A 20,671-nucleotide genomic window follows, 5' to 3' on the forward strand; every position below is an offset into this window, starting at 1 on the left:
ATCACTCGCGTTCTGCTTTCCCTTCCGGCTTCTTCTGTCATCCCTCGCCCCTTCTCCGATCAGCCTCTTACCCATCTATCCTTCTGTTGCTCCCAACGTCCATTTGAAACATCTTTTTTCCCACCTTTCTTCGACTTCCACAGTTTTGTACTGCTTCTTACCATGCTAAGGTCCCATCTCTTCGCTCCTCTCTCTCATCTCTTACTTCTTCCCTTCCCTTCCCTTCCCTTCCTCTTCACTTCACTCGCTTCTCCTGTTATCATCTACCTACTACCTCACGCCTGCATTTTTCTCCGTGACGTAGAAACAAAAAGGTCAAGTTACAACCCCCCCCCACAAGAAAAGCACCCACCCCTTCAAATACCAAAGAAGCACCCCAAAACAGCAGGTAGTACCCACATATGCTTCATTCCCACCCCTTGTTTTATGCCCCTTGGTAACGGTCCCAGTCACCATGCAGAGGCGGGATAGAGGACATTGAGTTTTAGGGGAGGAGAGGGAGGAGGGAGGAGAGCAGAAGAACAGGAGGGGAAGAACAGGAGAAGGAGGAAGAGGAAGAGGAGGAAGGGGGGGTGGGGGATGAAAGTGACGGGAGGAGATGGTTCATGATAACGATAGATGTGCAGAGAAACGATAATCGATTTTTCTTACAGGAGGGTTTTGAAAATTTCTTACTCCTTCAACAGTGACCATGGAGCAAAGCCGCAGAGCAAACACGTGGGACCCCAGGACTATGAATGACAAACTGCCAGTGCCGACAGGTCTAGACCCGGAGACCTTTGAAGCCATGTTCGAAGGCATGGGGGTGTCGCCAGCGTCGCGGCAGACATTCCCGTCTGAACCTCGACCTGGTCTCAGCGATGATCCCATGACGAGCAGCAAGGAGAGGTCCAGTGCCATCTTTCACCCGGACACGCTGCTTCCTATAGAAGAGAACTCCTTCCCTTCCAATGGCACCCCACGGGGTTCTTCCAGTGACATGCCTTGGCCTGTTGGGATGGTTCTTGCTAACCACGGGATCTTGAGCAAGATCGTGCCCAACTCCCCGGTGTCGCGAGCAGAGCTTGTGTACGAGACAACGGTGAGCTCGGGGAGAGAGCGATCTTGTGTGCGCTGCTGACTCGCCTTGTCACTTGCCAGCCGGGACTGTGGCGGGGAGGATGCGAGGTTGGCGATCGGCTCGTTGAGATTGACGGGCAACGGGTGGACTCCATCACGCACAAGAGAGACCTGGCAGAGATGTTGAAGCGACTGACCAAGGTCAAGAGAGAGATCAAGCTATCCTTCTCGAGGAACGAAAGTGACTTGTTCGGTGGGATCTTGATCTGACCTTCATGTCCTTCATTCACTTGTACGTCCCAGGCTCGTCAATGACCAGCAGGGTCTACGTTGTGCTCGTGAGATGCGCAAGGCCGACAGACTCTGTGAGGTTCGAGGTTGCGATGGAACAGCAGAGCAGGAACGAGTGGAACGAGCGATACATGGAGGAGGCAGAGAAGCTGAGAGAGGTTGTCCTCGAGATGTTCTCTTGATGAGCTGACGAGAATCGTAGGAGACCGACACGAGGACCAAGATGGAAGAAGTGATCTTGACCTTTGGCATCAGCATGTTGATCGCTCAGATCTTGTGCAGGAGGAGGCGTACAACGCCATCGAGCTCGAGTTGAAGTGCGCTGCTCGCTGTGTCTCTTAGATACTCTCCTGATCATGAGGCTGCAGGAAGATGCAGGACAGGATCCTCGCAGCTGATGCCGAGTCGAGCGTCTTGCGATCTGAGAACCGACAGCTGCAGTCGCTGCTGGAGGAAGCTGAGAATCGTCTGGCAAAAGTTGACAGCCGTAGGTGTCGATTTCGTGGCTGACGTGCCTCAGGTACCGCTGGAGCAGGCGAAGGCCAAGCAAGAGCAGATGAGGCTGCAGGAAGCGGAGAAGCAGGTGTCGCAGGTGAAGGAGGGGAGTTCGGTTCTTCTCGATCTCACTCATTGTGCAGTTGACGGAGGTCAACAGAGATCTGTCCAACAGACTTCAGTCGTCTGAGACGAAGGTGACGGAGGTGAATTCAAGCGCTCAGCTGAGAGACCGTAGATGAGCAACCTGGCGGTCGAGAAGGCCAGACTGATGGAGGAGCTGGAGAGTCTGAGGAGGGCGGAAGGCAACGAGACCAGCCAAGAGCTCCAGCTGCTGAAGAGACAGGTCCCTTGCTCGCTCCCTCTCAGTCTCGCGACCCTGACCATTGAACTTCCTTAGCTCGAGGAGCGGAGCGACAGGATCGCGGAGCTGGAGGACCTGCTGGAGGAGTCGAGGAGCAAGGCGATGCGGGAGATGCAGCAGTCGATCTCTCTGGAATCTCAGATTCAATCCCTGCAGCTGAGGAACGAGGAGCTGGAGGGGAAGGTGGGTCCATCCTTTGTGCTGCTTAGACGCTCCCTTACTTTCTCTCCAGCTCATCTCTGCCAACAGCGCCCTATCGCAGCCCCAGTCGCAAGATGACCTACTCAAGATACGTGAGCTTCAGGCCCGGGTGAGGACGAGCGTTCTGGCGTATTGGTCGCTGACAAGCCAGGCAGGCGGAGGAACTTTCCTACGACAACTTGCAGGCCAACAATGAGATCCAGGAGCTGCAAGAGAGGCTGCAGCTGGCGTATGAGGAGAAGGAGAGGAGCGACGAGAGGAGCCAGGAGCTGGAGGTCCTCGTGCGCAACCTCAACCACGAGAAATCTTCCCTTGCTGCCGAGCTTGAGGTCGCTCGTAGCAGCAGGCAGCAGCCCGACGTCTCCTCCTCCTTCCCAGTCGACAAGAGCCGAGGCTATGGCACCGTCCCCGAGCAGGCTATGCGGGAGACTTACAACTTCCGCCAGACGAGGGAGGAGCAGCGGGGGTCGGCTGTCATGCCCAGGACGATCCCAGCAAGGGAGGAGAAGCTGGATGAGTTCCTCAGCAAGCCCCTGGACGAGTTCATGCAGGCTCGGCCGCTCGACTACGATCGCGAGCCGCAGGGTGGGGGGACGCGCTACGAGCCCTGGGGGAGAGACGGGAGCGACTCCCCCGAGTACAGCGACGAGGATCAGGACAACGACGTGCAGAAGCAGAGCTCGGAGAGGATCTCCGCCCTCCAGGTCGACCACTTGTGCTTGGATGACGTCTGAGAGCCATGCAGGCGAGGGCCAACATGCTAGACCAAGAGCTCCGTCAGCTGACGCAGCGAGAGGCTCCTCCTCGGTAACTCACCTCCTCCATTTCCTTCCCTCCTACCATGCTCTTCCGTTTCTTCTTTTCTATTGTCCTCCCTCCCTCCATCCATCCATCCCTCCCTCTCCCCTTCTCTCGCTTCCCTTCTTTCCACCTCGACTCACACGAATGGCTGCAGGAACTCTGGTAAATCTGCCTTCTACTCTGCATACAGGGAGCAGGAGAGCAGCGAAGACGACACTCCGCCTGTGCCCAACAACCCGACCAGCAAGCCTCCGGTCCAGCAGTCCGCCGCCATTGTAGGGCAGGAGCCGCGATCTAGTTGGGACTGACGTGTGTTGGCTCGCAGGCTGCGGAGAAGATGATGAAGAACTGGGACTCGGAGGACGAATCCGACGAGTACGACGACTACATCGACACCCTGACGCGAGGAGGAAAGCAGCAGCAGCAGCAGCAGCAGCAGCAGCAGCAGCAGCAGCAGCAGAATGTTATCAGCGAAGACCTTATGTGACCTTTCTTCCCTTCATTTCAAGATTCCCTTCACATACAAACAATTGAAATATTTGTCTTTGTCAAGATGAGCTGGCATTGCACCATCTACACCCTCGTAATGAACATCTTCGGAAACTTCTCCTCGATGGTAAAGCAAGCAGCAATCGCCTCCTCCTCCTGACCCCCCCGTCCTCCCCGTCCCCCTCCCCCAGCACAGATGAAGCATTGCAACGCGCACAATTTCGCTTCCATGAGACTGGACTCGATGGTCGGACAACTTCTAGTCGATCTCCATCGCTGCTTCCACCGAGTAGGGAGAGGGGCTCCTCCTCCTCTCCACCGCCTGTTCTCCCACGTTCTCTGTGGGATAGTGCACGTGCGAGTCGAGGACTTGGATCCTGTCATCCTCGCATGCCCTATCAAGATCCTTGGAGGCATCGAGCTCGCTCGTCGAGCTTCCTGGCATTCCCTCCAGCCAAGGAGAGTACAAGATGATGTCACGGCAGACTGGAACGCCAGAGCCCAGCAGGTTGGCGGTGGCGATCGCCGAAGCCTGTTCGAACAAGGCAGGAAGATGCTCCTTCATGTGTACTCTTCCTGTTGACAGCAAATACTTGAGAGTCTCCAGGTTTAGCTTGTCGCTGAACCCAAAGGCAGAGCTGTTCACCTCGAAGCTCCTCCTTCTTGCCCCAATGGCCGGAACATTCGCTAACGCATTGCAGCTCTCGATTGTCACAACTTCTGTACATCCCTCACCGCTTGCACCGGCTTCCTCCTCAACCTTGGAGCTTTCAGCCTGCAACATCGACGATGTTCCTTCGCCCTCATCGCCCGATTTTGCACGTTCCCCTGAAACTGTTTGATTGCGGAGACTATCTTCAAGTTCCACGGCCCTCTTCCTAGCTGCTTTCAGATGCTCCTCGCGCTCTCTGACATATCTCCGCATGCACATATCCTTCAGCACATCCTTCGATCTGCTACCGGGCATGTCCGCAGACAGAAGATTCACCCTGCCTGTCGGTCGCGCCATTACATTTCCTCCCCTTATGGGCTCGACCTCACTCGCCCAGTTCGAGTTCCTTCCATCGCCTCTCAGCAATGGGGGAGGGGCCGCAGCTTGCGCAAAGACTGAACATAGAAGAAACAGAGAGAAAAGGCGCTTGGGCCACCAGGTCCTCAGTGCCCGGCGAGATAAACTGAGGGGGCGGATTGTGAGGAAGCAGGGGGGGCAGGGGAATGAGGAGGAGGGGGCGGGGGGGAAGGAGGAGAGGAGGAGGAGGAGAATGGAGACAAGGATGGAGGACTTGAGGACGTCAGGTGGGGGGGAGGAGGAAGAGGGGGGGGGGAAGCGACGCATGCTAAGCAGAGTCTTCCGCTTCCTCCACCATGTCGAACAATCTTTACCGTTATAATTCGTTACAAAAGTGGTTATAAACGGTTGGGTTCTCGTGGCCGTGAGTCAGCATGGCGGAGGTGGATCTTGCAACGAAGCAGGATGGCCAGGTGAGGAGAGGAGAGGAGAGGAGAGAAGTATGGAGGAACGTAAGAGAATGAAGAGGAGAGGAGAGGAAAGGAGAGAAATATGGAGGAACGAAATAGAATGAAGAGGAGAGGAGAGGAGAGGAGAGGAGAGAAATATGGAGGAACGAAAGAAAGATGAAGAGGAGAGGAGAGGAGAGAAAGATGGCTACATCGAGAGAGATCAAAGGGGAGAGAAATATGGAAGAATGAGAATGAAGAGGAAAGGAGGGGAAAAGAGAGGAGAGGAGATCAATGTGGGAAGAGCAAGGGAGAACAGAGGCGGAGAAGAGAAAAGTGCGATATCACAAGATGAGGGGAGCACGTTGGAGGGAAATGCGATATGATTGTGAAAATTGAAGCATCATCCGAAAGGGATGCAGAATTTGTTCATGTAATTTCATGATTTCAAGTGATATTTGCGGGGATTGAAGAGAGGACAACCTCGTTGCGATTAATTTCTTCAGTGCCCGATCTTGACAGAACCATCCTAGTTGAGGAGGTTAATGCTGATATAGAAGAGAGACTTGTTGGCACGGATGAAGACAGTCAGGGAATGACTTTGTTTGTACAGGTGGTTACACCATGGGAGGTGGAAGCAGACGGCGAGGAAGGCATCGACTATGACAAGCTCATCGATCGCTTTGGGTCTCAGCGAATCTCTCCTGAGCTCATCGAGAGAATGGAAAGGCTGACTGGAGTCAAAGCGTAAGAAAAGTGAATGCCTTGTTCTCTTTTTATGACTGGTCTACTTTCCTATGCTTGCAGACACCCGTGGCTGCGCAGGGGAATCTTCTTCTCCCACAGAGATTTTGAACAGATTCTTGACTTGTACGAACAGAAGAAGCCTTTCTACCTTTACACGGGAAGAGGCCCTTCATCTGATGCGCTCCACATGGGCCATCTTATCCCTTTCATGTTCACGAAATGGCTGCAAGACACCTTCGACGTGCCTCTGGTGATCCAAATGACGGATGACGAGAAGTATCTGTGGAAAGGCGACCACGAGACCAACACGATCGAGAAGTATGACACTTGTGTCGTCTCGCCGGGAACCACTTAATCTCTGTTTGCAAGGTTTTATGAGCTGGGAAAGGAGAATGCAAAAGACATCATAGCGTGCGGGTTCGACATCAACAAGACTTTCATCTTCTCAAACCTCGAGTACATTGGGTAGGATTCTCCCTTCCTTCTTAATGCAGCTGACGTCCGTCCTCAGACACATGTATCCCACCATCGTTCGGATTGAGAAGGCTGTCACGTACAGCCAGGCCAAGGGGATCTTTGGGTTTACTGACAGCGACAACATTGGAAAGCATTCGTTCCCAGCCATTCAGGTAGCAGTGGAGGAGGAAGATCGGCTCCTCTGAGTCCACACAGGCCGCTCCTTCCTTTCCTGTAGCGTTCCCTCACATCTTCGGTACCCGAGGGTGTCTCGTCGACATCACGACTGATTTCCGAGCAGGAAACGACACGGAGCCGTTGTGCCTCATCCCGTGTGCCATTGATCAGGATCCTTACTTCCGAATGACCCGTGACGTGGCCCCGCGTCTCGGGTGGAAGAAGCCAGCGCTCCTCCATAGGTGGGACTGGATCGCTGCATCACCTTAATATCCTCACCGCTGCTGTTCAGCAAGTTCTTTCCTGCGCTCACCGGCTCGAAGACAAAAATGAGCGCGTCTGACGCGTCGACAACGATTTATGTCTCCGACACCCCAGACATGATCAAGACCAAGGTATGTGCCTGAGATATCCTGCTTCCATTGCAGTTGACACGTGACGACAACAGGTGAACAAGTATGCGTTCAGTGGAGGACAGGTTTGACCACTTTTCCGTACTCTGCTTGCCCGTGTGACCTTCTCAAAGGTTTCCCTCGAAGATCAGAAGAATACTGGAGCAAACTTGGAAGTCGATGTCGCCTACCAGGTGAGGGTCAATGGAGATGTCATGTTGTTGACTTTAAACTCAGTGGATGCGATTTTTCTGCGACGACGACTCTGTCCTTCAGAAGATAGAACAGGAATATGGTCCAGGACCAGTCCGTGCTGGCAACAAGATGCTCACAGGAGAGGCCAAGCAGCTGCTCATCTCCACTCTCCAACCCATCATTTCAAGACATCAGCAGGTTTCCAACTTCGCCGGGTTCTTTCCATCCTGGTGACTTTCCTTGTTTGCAGGCAAGAGCTGCTGTCTCGAATGAGATGGTAGAAACCTTCATGACCCCCAGAACTCTGAAATTCACGAGATGAAGTCTCTCGATTAGGAAGCAGAAAATAAACATGTCGCAAGGAACATCTTGGAAACGACTACTAGTAGTCTTGCACTCAGATTGCTGGGAAGTTACGTTGACAGCATCTCTCACGCGCGTTCTCTTTCGTGAGACATCATGTCGTCTGCTGCGTTGCAACTAGGATGTAGTTGTTGCAGCCATCAGGATGTACCCAGCGCGTCGAGAACTTGCGGGAGTATGCGGCCTTTACATCCGATCTTGCCTGTTCACTACCACCCAGTACATTCATGATTAAGTTCCCAGTAACTCGAGCAACGAGATCAACAAAGTCATGCGTGCAGAACTCTCTTGGAGGAGCATCCAAGGCCTCGTTGCTCGGAGCGTTCAGATCCACAAGAACCACATCGAAGGATCCGACACTCCTGCGCAAGAAGCTGCTTCCGTCATCATGCTGTGCTGTCACCCTGTCGTTGAAGTGCTTCCTCCCGAGCCGCAGCACCGCAGGGTTGGAGTCCACAGCACATATCTCGAACCTCAACAATGTGCTCAAGAACGATGAAAGGGCCCCCGCTCCATGACCAAGGACGCAAACTTTCTTCACCACAGTGGGAAGGCGGCACATCGCATCATACATCACTCGATGATACTGCAGCATGAGCCTAGTGGGATCCGGGGTCCCCTCCGCAGTAAGCGCCATTTCAGTTTGTATGTGATCGCTGACCAGCTCATGAGAAGTTTGATCGAGAGTGAAGAACCTCAGTCTTCTGACTCTTGCCCCATCCTCCCCTACCTCGTCGCTAACCATGATTGGAGCATCCTGGTTCTCGGAATCGATCTCCACTACTGAGCCATGAAACCCCACGATAGAATTTTCCTCGCGAACATCCCTGTTCCTTTTCTTCTTCTGCTTCCTGGCTTGATCCTCGACATTACTGCGTTTCTCTCTATTTCGATGTTTCTTACCCTTCCCCTGATCCATTATGGTCATATCGAAGTCGCCCGTACAATCAAACATTCTTCCTGTTCTGGACCTTCGAGTTGGGCAGGCCTGCATAGTTCATCTTTTAACCGTCTTCCGACCACCATCAGCCTCCCAGAACTTTTCGCGTCCCTTTCCCTCCGCGCCCCTGACGCCATGACCTCCTCGGATCTACTTTTACTCAAGTGCAAGGTAACAAAAAGAGCCTGAGTCCGCCTCAAAGGAGAGATAGGAAAAACAGAAGAGGCAGCGAGAACCGAGGACAAGGAGCAGTAGCGTTGAGACTGGAGTTTACTTTTACTCAATCATCTACACCCCTGGCCCCAGGGCCTCTAAAGGTGAGGGTCTCGCATCAAAGTTGACAACTTCTGCGGTCTTGGTTGACTAATCGTTGACCGGTTGAACTCCTGTACCCCTCCTCTTCCCCTGCCCCACCCTACCGTTGACCACCATCATCCGATCGGAACCCTTGGTGAATTATTGCTGACTATTGCGGGGCACCGTCTCCGAGGGGGTGGGTACTTTCATCGGGAATCATGTGGGTGGGGGCACTCATCGGAGCATCACGTTCATTTTACAAGGGCATGTCACTACCCCACCCCTCTTCAAAAGGTCTGATTGGTGGGTCAAAGAAGTCTGTGACTACCAGTACTGTCGCCTATGAACCACCCCCTCTATCCAGCACCGAAAATGACCGTGTTGACCTACAAAGGGGATAACCCCTACCCTCCTTCCATAGCCTCCTCTGCAATCTGTCGGAGAGCGAAGCCATGCTGCTCGGGGTCTTGCTATGCGCGGGGCTACTGGCCTCTGGCGTCCTGGGAGACTCCCCGACAATCTCGTACGGATCAAGCTCTGCTGGACTGATGGGCTCCGCGAGGCGACAAGTCTCCTCCTCTCTTTGCGAGCCCCCATCGGACTTGAAAATTGTCATTGGGAACCTGGTTGCTTCGAAGCCAAACATTGATGCGTGCTTGCAAAGATGTCTTCCAGATGTCTTGAGTCCTTTCTCACAATATGCTCTGAGTTCATTCACGGTTGCGACATACGTTTGCCCTGCTACAACTACACCACTGATAGCAACTCCTCCTCCTTCCCTTGCAAATTTCACTGGCAATCACACAACCGCTGCCTTAGGATCAGTATCACCCACGAATTCTACAACAGCAGAAGCGACAACATCAACTACTCCTGCACCTGTGACTACATCAACTACTTCTGCATCGCTTGGTTCAGTAGAGAATACAACCAGCATACAACAAACGACAATTGCTGCGACACCAACGGAAAATTACACCATCGTGACTGGCATTAATTCGACAGCTTCCAATACTAGCATTGCTGATACGACATCTTCTGCTCAAACAAGCACCACCGTGATTCCATCGACCAGCACTTCCCCTTTGACAACTAGCACAGTCGAAACGTCCACCCCCGCTCCAACCAACACCTCGGGCATTCCAGTGACAAGCAATTTCTCTATACCAAGCGTGACCCCGCCACCTTCGATATCCTTCACCGGAACATGCACGACATGTCCTGACTACTTGATACAATTCATGACTTGCATGTGTAGCAGTTGCTGCCAGACCGTCAAGGACACCTTTGACAAGATTGTGTTTCCTGCTTCCACTTTCTTGAGCTCCACGTGCATGAATGCGACTTGTTCCTACGTCCCTCCTTTGCTGCCAACGACTACTCCTATTCCTACTACTCCTCCACCTGCAGCAGCGCTCTCTCCCGCTCTCAAAGCACAGGCCGATACAGCATCAGCTGTCGTCGGTGAGAACCCTTGTAGAGGACCATTTTCATGTGCTCACTCACCCCATTGCAGCCGTGGTGGTGGCAGCGACTGTTGCGGGATCTGTGGCTGGTTCTGTAGCAGGTGAAAAGAGTTCGTGATCTCATCTCTCCTTGACATTTCGTGAAGGTGCGGTTGCCGGCTCCTCGGCTGCCCCTGCTCCTGGTGCATCGATCTATCAGCTCATCGGAGCGACGCAATTCATGGGATTGTTTGGAAGCATGCTCGACGATACTCCAGTCCCCTCCAGCACAGCTCCACCTACCAACAATCGACGATTGCTTGCAACTGAACAAAAGCAAGAAAATGAAGGACAGGCCTTTAGCTCCGCCTTTGCTTGGGCAAACCTACGATTCGATGGCATCTTCAGTTTGAAGAAGGATACTTGTGCTGGTGCGTACATGCAAGGCTACTTCGGTGTGGCGGGGACGTTCATCGCCGGGCTAGGAGCAGCTCTCATCCTCCGCCTTATCTTGCTACATGGGGTCTCTCGGATCTTCCAAAACGTTTCTGGTGCGACTCCTGCGAAGCCGCCCAAGGGGATGGGCTTCGGCGAGCACGAGCTGCACGTGGTCAAGACTTCTCACCTCGGCCTTTGCCAGATCACAGGGATCCTCATGGCCATCGGCAAGTACGCCTACTGCCCTTGCGGTTGGCTCAACAAAGCTGCGTGGGCGATGGCCTTCATGTGGTTGATCAGCGTGCCAGCCGGATTTCTGGTCTTCATGGCTTGGTACATCATCAAGAGCAAGAGGAACAGCGACATCACGTTCAAGCGCAACGAAAACAGCTGCACATGGTCTGAATTCTTCGGCAAGGTGATGGCAGCCAAAGGAACGGCAGAAGACTTCTGTGAGCCGAACGTGATCTACGCCTCTTTCAAGATTCTCTTTGGAGTTACCGGGGTTTTGTTTGTGCTGCTTGGTCTACGAGGAAGCTTGAGCGGCAATTACATAGAGTGCAATGCAAGCGCTCGCTGCACTTGTGTTGGGGATGAGTGCGCTTTGACCATCGTCTTCTGGATCCTCGGCGTCATTATCGCCTTTCTTCCACCCGCACTGAACACAAAGCTTGGACGACACTTTGTGATCTTCAATACGAACCTTGTCTCAGCAGCTGTTGGCAAGAAATATGTGATGGACAGCAACGGAGTTGTCGATGAGGTCAAGACAGGCGGTACAAACTGCCTCGCGCCGCTTTTAAATGTTCTGGGAGATCTCGTTGCCAAGTTGAACACCATGACAGATCCTCGTGTGCAAAAAGGCCTCCGAAATCGAGGCAAGTGGGAGAAGAAAGACAACTTCTCCATGTTCTACGAGGAGTACAACGAATATGGTGGATACTTCGCTTGCTTCGTCATGCTCAAGAACTTGTTCATCGGAATCCTGCTCGTCACTGATCCCTTCCCTCTGGTGGATCCGACAGCCAAGGCTTGGTGCATCACTGTTCTCTTCCTGTCAGAGGTGATCATCTTGTTCTTCTTCTCTCCCGACATCGACGCAATCAACGGGCTCAAGATGGGAGTGCAGCAGCTGCAGCAGACGGTGATCATGCTGATCGCCACCCTGACTGTCAGTGGCAAGGTCAACAAAGACGTAGGAATCTCAGCTGTCATCACCTTCAGCACCATCCAAGTCGTGCTGGCCATGCCCGAGCAGATCTGGGGAGTGATTCGCTCCTTCGTTGCTCCTGCTGCTAAACCAGGGATGAAAGGATTTCCCATGACAGCCACGGAGCTGAGGGCCAAGAAGCTTGCCTCGACAGGCATCATGCAGAAGTATCACCTGGCAAGAAGCTCCATATCCGACCTGAAACCCATCGGAAGCTCCCTCATGTCCGGTAAACTGCCGGCAGTCTTCACAGAGCTCTTCACCAACGACAAGCTACTGCTCAAACTCAACACCCTGAAGCCTGGCTGCCTCAACCCGTGAGTGATGGCGTGGAGGTGCCTTGAAAGTGACTCAGTCGTTTCAGGTTCTTCAAGCAGGTGTTCGATATGGACATGATAAGGGAAGGCCTCTCAACCATCGCTGAAGAAGTCACCCTCCTCTCAAGCCACATCAACCAGCTGCTGGAAGTTGAATGGGAATCAGCTTCGGACTTTCTTGTGGGCATTCAATCGTTCTTTGGGATAAAGAATTGTTTAGAGGGATTCACAAACGTCTTTCGTCATGTACTTCTCTTGTACTGCCATCTGTCACTTCTCTGACCTCTTTCTCTTCAGTTGACATCTGGCGACCTCAAAGTGGCGATGCAGGCTTGCCTGGAGTGTCCGGATCTGCTCGTGTCTCTTGAGTCCCTGGCGACTGAGAACGGGGTGATCTCGTCCTTGGAGGAGATGCTCCGGAAGATCATGAAGCATCAGTCCATACAGAGCTGCTTGGCTGAGTTGGAGTCCAAGGTGCCCGAGCAGATCCTGCCGAGTTTCGATGCTCTCGCCGAGATCGACTGGGAAGCTTCAGGCATCATCTCAGAGTTCGCCGTCGTTTGCGGGAGCATCATGAACGACTTGAAGCTCTTGGAAGCTTCAGTCAAAGGGCAGATGGAGCTGGCCTTCTCCTTCCCTCGAGATATCTTCGCGCGACTTGACGGGAACATGGCCATTGACGCTTTGAAGACCGTCGCTCTCTCCATCCCTGCGCCCTTGGACCAGGCCTTCTCCAAGATGCTGGAGCTGCAGGCGCTTAAACCAGCCATCACTGAGCTTCTGGCAAAGGTACGAGAGCTGCGGTAGAGCATCATCGGGTGACTTTATCTTCCAGCTAAACGTCTCCGACTTCCTTGGAGCCATTACCGTCTTCTTCAAAGACCCCAAGGTCTTCGACCTTCTCGGTAAGTTCCTGCCCACGAACATGCTCGAGGAGGTCATCAAGAAAGTCTGGATGGACGAGACTATCCTAGCAAGGCTAAAGGCGATGAGCGCAAAATTTCCTGTCATCTCCCCAGAGCTCAACGCGCTGATCAAGTTGGACTTCCAAGCTCCAGATCTCCTCTCGACCTTCACAGCCAAGATGAGCGAGTTACAGCTGGCGATCATGAAGCCCGAGTTCAACATCCTCAACCAGATCTCCTTCCCTGGAGACCTCCTCTCCTCTCTCGACCCTCGAGTCATCGTGGGCTGCATCGGCCCCATCCTCATGCCCCTCGAGAAAATCTTCAAAGTCAAACTGCCAGATCACCTGCAAGACATGCTCAAGAATGTCGACGTGCCAGCCATTGAGCTCCCTAAGGCCCAACTCCCTGACTTCCAAGTTGTCATCAAGAAGATCATCGGGATGGTCTGAACTCCTTGCTCTCTCCTCCTCTCGCTGATATTTCTCCTTCAGATTGACCCGGAGCAGTTTACAGACATTCTCGATGAAATCAAGAATTCCCTTCCCGGCCCTGCTCAGGTTCGTTCCCCTGGACCGCCTCCTGCTCTCAATTCGATTGCTGAGCATGCGAGTGCAGGAGCTCATGGGGGGGGCCTTCACTGCCGCCAAAGAACTTTCCGCTCAGAAGCCAGAGGTACCTCAGATGGACCGGGAGGCGCAAAACCTTCCAACCAAGGCCTGGTGGAGATACCCGGAGACTTGGGTGAGAAGTTCGACGTAGGAGCTCGGCAGAGTTGTGAGCTTTTTCTCAGTTCCTCAGCTTTATCGGACTCTGCGCCGCCATCACTCTGTTCATCATGGCTGCAATGGTGAGATAGAGCAAACCATGAGGTTTTTAGCATGAGACCCTAACGTATGGCGTGACAGGCTGCGTCCAGTGACTGTGGTTGCGTATGCAAGGCGTAGAAGTTTCCATCATGTTTATTCATCGCACCTCAAGGAATCGCGAATGCAAACTGAAGTTTTTGGCTGACCAGGACGATGGGTGCTGGAAGTGGTGGAGGAATTAAAGTTGACAACTTGTATTCTTACTCTTTCATAATCAAGCTCTATTTGTGTTTGATTAAAAAATCTAGACCATGGACTTCAAGTTTCATCCACAATTTTTGATATGTCAATGGTGTATGTGATTTTCCACTGAGTGTCGTATCTCTTCATCCTATCGGTCAGTGCGATCTCACACGAGCTAGAGATATCCGATGTCACTAGGCGCTGTCTTAATCAATATCCTACAACTGATTTGAATAATAGCGCGGGGGAGATAAATAAGATGTTCTTGAGCAATCATTTGACAGATTGAACACACAGCTTGAAGTTGTTTCAACTTCTGGTAGATATAAATGACTTTGTCTTCCAAAACAAGAGACATTCTCATTGTCGTGTAATGAACTTTCATTCAAGACATGAGACATCACAATCATCGATGCATTGAGCAGACAACCAACTGGCCCTGCATTAGTAGTAGACAATCTCCCTGACGGGGCGTTTCTCAAGGAACAGCTTCTGCGAAGGCCTCAACACGGGCCTGCGTGCCCAGTGCTGTGACGGGGTCGTTCCTACGCTGCAGTCCATCGGTCCCTTCGGCCCGCACCCGAAGCTGTTCTTCGTCTGGCCGCTGATGCCCATCCACATCCCGTACTGGCCCTGCGCCTCCATCAATGCCCTCCTAAACAACAATGCCCCCCTCGCATGCATCACATATCAGCATGAACACCCCCTGATATCCTCACACATACAGATTGATGGCGTGCGCTCAGGGGGATCTTGACCTATCTCATCTCACACATCTCCTCACCTTGGGTCCGAACGCGTCTGCTCCGTCCTTGGTGTTGTACTCCTCTGGGTGCTCACTGTCGGCAAAGACATCGTTCTTTGCTCCCTCAGGGAGCCCGTTCCACTCAAGGGTGGGGACAGTGTTCTCAGTGAAGAGAGGGCTCAACTGCTGCTTGATCGCCGACTGTCTCCTGCGAACAGCCCAGTGCTGTGACGGGGTCGTTCCTACGCTGCAGTCCATCGGTCCCTTCGGCCCGCACCCGAAGCTGTTCTTCGTCTGGCCGCTGATGCCCATCCACATCCCGTACTGGCCCTGCGCCTCTATCAATGCCCTCCTAAACAACAATGCCCCCCTCGCATGCATTACATATCAGCATGAACACCCCCTGATATCCTCACACATACAGATTGATGGCGTGCGCTCAGGGGGATCTTGACCTATCTCATCTCACACATCTCCTCACCTTGGGTCCGAACGCGTCTGCTCCGTCCTTGGTGTTGTACTCCTCTGGGTGCTCACTGTCGGCAAAGACATCGTTCTTTGCTCCCTCAGGGAGCCCGTTCCACTCAAGGGTGGGGACAGTGTTCTCAGTGAAGAGAGGGCTCAAGACGGTCTTTCTCGCATGCTTCACCATAACGCTGCTCACTCCTACAAGAAGCACAAGCGCCGAGAAAGCCGCGCATGCCGCAAGCAGCTGCGCCGCTCTCTTGCCGCTAGCCATGGCGTCTCTTCGTGTATGAAGTTAACCAGGAAGGTGGTAGACCAGAACGAGGAATTTCTAATCTGAGCAGTAAATAAATTAGTTTCGCAGGATAAATATCAAATCAGGTCCGCCTCATGAGATTACGAATGACAGAAATCGTAATTCATAATCTCAACTCTGCTGCCCCGAGAAGCTCTACACCTCTGTCGCAGCCGTCATGGTGTGGGAGAGGAGAAGGTGAAGGGATTGCGCGTCTTTGCTCGATAGTCTCCTCTGCCTAGTCGAAGATCTCTCAGCGTCTTCTTCTTCTCCTTCTTCTGCTCTTCTGCTCTCGTCTTGTTGACTACATTCAGAGTCTTTGCCCGGGACTGTTCTGAGAGAAACTCAGCTCCATCAGGCGCCATCGACACTTGCCAGCATGTCGTCGCACTCCCGTGAGTTCATGGACCTTGTCCGAGCGATCGGAGACTGCAAGTCCAAGCAAGAAGAGGACAACATCATCCTCAAAGAGGTGGTGACTCTCAGGCAGCGGTTGACAGAGCGCGATTCACAGCAGAAGATGAGGGAGATGTGCATGAGAATGATGTACTGCGAGATGCTTGGCCACCGCGTAGAGTTCGGGTACATCCATGCTGTGAACATGACGCAGCGGACATCTCTCTCGGAGAAGAGAACCGGCTACCTCTCGGCGTCTCTCTTCTTGGATTCTGATAGCGAGCTGCTCATCCTCCTGGTCAACACGATTCAAAGGGACCTCAAGAGTCAAAACCCTTGGGAAATCTGCGCAGCTCTGAGCGCCGTCACTCGACTGATCGGGATCGACACGATCCCAGCTGTGCTCAAGCTCGTCAAGGACTGCATGTCCCACAAGGAGGCTCATGTGCGCAAGAAAGCGATCATGGCCTTGCACAGATTCTTGGAGATATCTCCTTCAGCCGTCGAGGACTGCATCGACGTCTTCAAGAGGTCTCTCAGTGATAGAGATCCGTCCGTGATGGGCGCTGGTCTTTGCGGCCTGTTGGACCTGGCGAAGAAAAATCCGGCGGGATATACCTCGATCGTACCATCGCTGGTTGTCATATTGAAGCAGATTGTAGAGCACAGGCTTCCGAGGGACTATGATTATCATCGCATGCCTGCTCCTTGGCTGCAAACGAAGATTCTCAAGCTGCTAGCAGTTCTTGGTCATGCAAACCAGAAGGTCTCGGAAGAGATGTACGAAGTGCTAAGAGAAACGATGGCGAGAGCCGATCTCAAAACTACTATAGGGTACGCTGTCATCTTCGAGTGTATCAAGACAATCACCAAGATTTATCCGCAACCTCAGTTGCTCGCTCTTGCAGCAGAGAATACTTCGCTCTTCATCTCCAGCGAGAACAGGAATCTTCGGTACATCGGGGTGGATGCCTTGTCAGCCATAGTGCAAGTCAACATGGACTATGCCAAACAGCATCAGATGGTTGTGATTGAGTGCCTGGAAGACAATGATATCACTCTCAAGTACAAGACCTTGGATCTGCTCTTCCGTATGACCAACTCTGCAAACGTGGAGGTAGTGGTGTCAAGGATGACCAACTTCCTCAAGGCAACATCAGATGACTTCTTGATCAAAGATCTTGTCTCGAAAATCATCGCCCTTGCTGAGAAGTATGCACCCTCGAACGAGTGGTACATTCAGACCATGAACACTGTCTTCGAGCAAGGAGGAGATCTCGTTCCAGCCGAGGTCGCTCACAACTTGATGCGACTGGTTGCAGAGGGCCCGTCAGGCAGCGAGGAACAGGATAACGAACTGAGAAGATACGCGACGAAGAGTTATTTCAAGCTCCTTCCCAAGCAGAACACGTCAGACAGGCTGATTCAAGTTGGCTCCTGGTCGTTGGGTGAGTACGCGTACCTTCTTTCTCCGGAGATCACATTGAATGCTGTTGTGGACATGATGTGCGATCTGCTGCAAAGAAACTACTATCAAGACAGGAACACCAAGAGCTACATCGTGTCTGCCATTACCAAACTCGTTTCTCAGATGTCCGAGGGATGCCCGGAGAGCACCCGAGCCTTGATCGAGTCGTACACCCGAGCAAGAGATCCTGGCTTGCAGCAGCGAAGTCTGGAGCTGATGCAGCTGATGAAGAGTCCTGAGTTCATGCGACGAGTCCTTCCAGTCGATGCAAGCTGTGAAGACATCGAGGTTGAGGAAGGGCTTCCCTTCCTGGACTCGTTCGTTCAAGCTGCTGTCATATCGGGAGCCAGCAAGTACATGAGCGAGGCTGAACGTCGAAGAGCGTTTGGTACGCATGAGAAGACGGCCGTACAGCAGCACGCAGAGTCAAAGTTGAGGTTCGATGCCTACGAGAAGCCTCAAGTTCCGTCTGCCCCCCGTCTGCCCTCTGCAACCACCGTGACACAGCCTGTCCAACAGAGCCCCGTCATGCAGGCAGCTGAGACACCGCAAAGTGTTGACATGAACGCCCTCTTTGCTGGTCTCAGCTCGCAATCTTCAGTTCAGAGCTTGCAAGCTGCCCCTGCTGCTCCACCTTCTCAACCCCCGAGCTCCACCCCGATGATGAATCTAGACCTCAGCTTGTCCGGCGAGGAAAAGCAGAGCGAACCAGCCTTGAATCTCTTGGGGAGGAAGGATGGAGGCAAGTGGGGATCGGGAGGATACTCTAAGGCCAATCCTGCCATGGCTCCCTCGTTTGCGCCCAGCAGCACCCCAGCAAACGACATCGCGAACAGACTTCACTCGATCTCAGCATCCGCTACTCTGCCTCCAGCCGCTGCTGTAAGGAAGGAGCCAGCGGTAGACACTCACAAGCAGCAGCTCGCAGCGTCGATCTTCGGTGGTCTGACTGAGGATCCTGCGCCGCGGGGGGAGAATCGAAGTGAGAAGAGTGCGAGGAGTTGCAGCAGAGAGATGACACTTTCTTGACAGGTGAGAACATGCTGAGCGATCTGCCCGACACGTCGAAGGATGCAGAGATCGCGCGCAGGCTGCAGCGGGAAGGATCCGACTTCCTGAGGATGTCAGAAATCATGAAAGAAGCCCCTCCGCAAGCCAAGAACGAGCTGCTAGACATTTTCTCGTCGGGGTCGAAGCCGGAGGTTGTGAATGCTGGGAAGCAGACTCAGGCGCTGGACAACATCTTCTCAACCCCGAGTGTGTCAAAGGAAGTCGATTTGCTCTCAATGCCGGCACAGAGCAGCGACTTGCTAGGGCCCGATCTGATCTCCACTGCTCCCACGTCGCACGTGGACGCCACGAGCATTTACGGCGATGTCTCTCAGACTCTCAGCAGCATCTACAGCAGCAACCAGCCGGCAAGCATCTATGCTGCAAGCCCACCTGTTGCTGACCTTCTCTCTGGTCCTCCTCCTTCCAAGCCGAGCATGTTCGACGGCCTGAGCACGCAGCCATCTGTTGCCCCATCGCTACCTGCTGCCAATCAAACCAGCTCCTCCTCCATCTACAGCTCGAACTTGATGGGCCCTCCCACTACCACTGCCCCCTCCTCCTCTGGTCTGTTCGGTCAGATGACGCTGGCAGAAAGCAGCACAAGAGCTCCAGCGAAGGAGATCAACAAGGCTCCGTCCAATGCTCCTCAATCAGGACCCTTCGACGATATTCTTGTATCCAAAGCCTCGCAGCCGAAAGTGAAGACGACGGTGACGCCCAAGACTTCTCCTCCTCCTTCTCTTCTCTTGCAGATGGGGTTGCCGAGTGACTCCTACCTCTCCTCGATCCATCGAAGCTCCTCTGGTTAGATCCAATACCTCCTCCTCCTTCTCCTCCTCCTCCTCCTCTTCCTCCTCCTCCTCCTCCTCTCCACACCCCTTCCATGTCCCTCTTGTGCTTCATCTGACCTGCTGCAGGCCTGGAAGTGAAGGCAATCTCCAAGTCAACGGGCGACAACCACGTCCTTCTGCTGACTCACTTCTGCAACCTCGGGGATGAAGATCTCAACGTGAGTAGCGCAGGAGCTCTCGGCAGCCCCTCCTGACCTCCCCGGCAGGTCGACGTCGCCTACCTCATCCCCAGCGGCCTCCACTGCTCATATGGAGGAGACCCGTAAGGCTGCGCTGCTGACTTCACCTCGTCCTCACCTGTCAAACTTTCAGGTATCCTGCGATCACAGGAGACGTGGCGACGCTGCCGATGCTCAAGTACGGTGCCGCGGCATCGCATCTCATAACCGTGATGGAGACACCAAAGACGGCAGATCCGAAGAATTTGGAGGTGAGGACAAGATGGAGGAAAGGAAGGCAGAGGACTGAGACGGGGACTGCACGACGAGTGAGCAGGAGGAGGACGAAGTGACGACAAGAGAGGAGGAGGAGGAGGAAGGGGAAGGGAGAGGATGAGATTGAGGATGGTTACAATAATCTGATTGCTTTCCTTCAGATTGGCTTTAAGTTGAAGATAAGCAAGAATGGTGTGCCCGAGGAAGAGATTGTCCAGGTAACTTGATTTCGAACACTCTTGCACGCTCATCTGCTCGTCTGCTCTCCTCCTGCTCGCTCGTTGTCCCCCCCCCCCCCAACCCCTCCTTCCCCCTCCTCTTCCGCCCCTCCTTTGACTCATGTCCCTGCTCTAAGGTTCCAATCAACTTGTTCTCCTACGCCTTGTTCCTCCAGCCCAAGGTAAGGACGGAGGGCTCGAGGAGGCAGCTCAAGTGTTGCTGCAGGTCATGTCCGAGCAAGAGTTCGGTGCCAGCTGGGCTCCACACAGGTTCTTGCTGGTGAAGAGCTGGGCTGGACTGACGTGATGGGCAGCTGCGAGCGGAAGTTCGACGGCGTGTTTCCTTCCATCAGCTCTCCGACCGTATTCGAAGAGCGAGTCCAAGCTCTTCTCAACGCCAAGGTGAGTGCGAGGAGGAAATAAAGGAGGGAGGAGGGAGGAGGGAGGAGGGAGGAGGGAGGAGGGAGGAGGGAGGAGGGAGGAGGGAGGAGGGAGGAGGGAGGAGGGAGGAGGGAGGAGTTGAGAGCACGAGTCGGTGGGTTTCTCACTCTACAAACTTCAGGTGGTCAAGATAATCGGCAATGAGATCATCAGCTGCGTTCAGCACTCGCTCTACGGCCTCTGCCTGATCCATGCGCGGCTAGGTGAAGCTTG

The 20,671-nt window shown here is 53.5% G+C and overlaps 6 protein-coding genes across 6 annotated transcripts; 4 read left to right on the top strand and 2 right to left on the bottom strand.

Annotated features, from left to right (window-relative positions):
• Window positions 1-691: 691 nt before the first annotated feature.
• GUITHDRAFT_133433 (hypothetical protein) lies at window positions 692-4,283 on the top strand (the record flags this gene model as incomplete). Its single annotated transcript, XM_005839976.1, has 16 exons — window positions 692-1,081; window positions 1,141-1,300; window positions 1,363-1,508; window positions 1,553-1,582; window positions 1,633-1,667; window positions 1,719-1,827; window positions 1,871-1,942; window positions 1,989-2,042; window positions 2,084-2,191; window positions 2,246-2,392; window positions 2,442-2,519; window positions 2,566-3,114; window positions 3,156-3,217; window positions 3,366-3,465; window positions 3,765-3,827; window positions 3,897-4,283. The coding sequence occupies 16 exons, from the start codon at window positions 692-694 to the stop codon at window positions 4,281-4,283; spliced, it is 2,490 nt and encodes an 829-aa protein (XP_005840033.1).
• An 844-nt stretch (window positions 4,284-5,127) lies between these two features.
• On the top strand, window positions 5,128-7,491 carry GUITHDRAFT_92171 (hypothetical protein). The gene is made up of 12 exons (XM_005839977.1): window positions 5,128-5,182; window positions 5,772-5,905; window positions 5,966-6,223; window positions 6,275-6,370; window positions 6,417-6,534; window positions 6,578-6,617; window positions 6,663-6,780; window positions 6,831-6,933; window positions 6,987-7,016; window positions 7,065-7,124; window positions 7,168-7,323; window positions 7,376-7,491. Exons 1-12 carry the CDS (start codon window positions 5,144-5,146, stop codon window positions 7,445-7,447), a joined length of 1,224 nt encoding a protein of 407 aa, XP_005840034.1. The 5' UTR covers window positions 5,128-5,143; the 3' UTR covers window positions 7,448-7,491.
• A 91-nt stretch (window positions 7,492-7,582) lies between these two features.
• GUITHDRAFT_101500 (hypothetical protein) lies at window positions 7,583-8,443 on the bottom strand (the record flags this gene model as incomplete). The annotated part of the gene is made up of 1 exon (XM_005839978.1): window positions 7,583-8,443. One exon carries the CDS (start codon window positions 8,441-8,443, stop codon window positions 7,583-7,585), a length of 861 nt encoding a protein of 286 aa, XP_005840035.1.
• A 734-nt stretch (window positions 8,444-9,177) lies between these two features.
• On the top strand, window positions 9,178-13,987 carry GUITHDRAFT_133435 (hypothetical protein; the record flags this gene model as incomplete). Its single annotated transcript, XM_005839979.1, has 10 exons — window positions 9,178-10,189; window positions 10,242-10,292; window positions 10,338-12,135; window positions 12,183-12,381; window positions 12,433-12,924; window positions 12,971-13,486; window positions 13,535-13,600; window positions 13,659-13,784; window positions 13,834-13,890; window positions 13,949-13,987. 10 exons carry the CDS (start codon window positions 9,178-9,180, stop codon window positions 13,985-13,987), a joined length of 4,356 nt encoding a protein of 1,451 aa, XP_005840036.1.
• Window positions 13,988-14,457: 470 nt separating this feature from the next.
• On the bottom strand, window positions 14,458-15,576 carry GUITHDRAFT_161151 (hypothetical protein; the record flags this gene model as incomplete). The annotated part of the gene is made up of 3 exons (XM_005839980.1): window positions 14,458-14,725; window positions 14,877-15,167; window positions 15,319-15,576. The coding sequence occupies 3 exons, from the start codon at window positions 15,574-15,576 to the stop codon at window positions 14,537-14,539; spliced, it is 738 nt and encodes a 245-aa protein (XP_005840037.1). The 3' UTR covers window positions 14,458-14,536.
• A 400-nt stretch (window positions 15,577-15,976) lies between these two features.
• On the top strand, window positions 15,977-20,324 carry AP4E (Adaptor protein complex 4 subunit epsilon; the record flags this gene model as incomplete). The annotated part of the gene is made up of 9 exons (XM_005840068.1): window positions 15,977-18,443; window positions 18,494-19,224; window positions 19,267-19,318; window positions 19,432-19,523; window positions 19,572-19,627; window positions 19,678-19,795; window positions 19,961-20,017; window positions 20,155-20,199; window positions 20,244-20,324. The coding sequence occupies 9 exons, from the start codon at window positions 15,977-15,979 to the stop codon at window positions 20,322-20,324; spliced, it is 3,699 nt and encodes a 1,232-aa protein (XP_005840125.1).
• Window positions 20,325-20,671: the final 347 nt, after the last annotated feature.

Source organism: Guillardia theta (assembly GCF_000315625.1).
Source record: "Guillardia theta CCMP2712 unplaced genomic scaffold GUITHscaffold_7, whole genome shotgun sequence".
Taxonomy (NCBI): domain Eukaryota; class Cryptophyceae; order Pyrenomonadales; family Geminigeraceae; genus Guillardia; species Guillardia theta.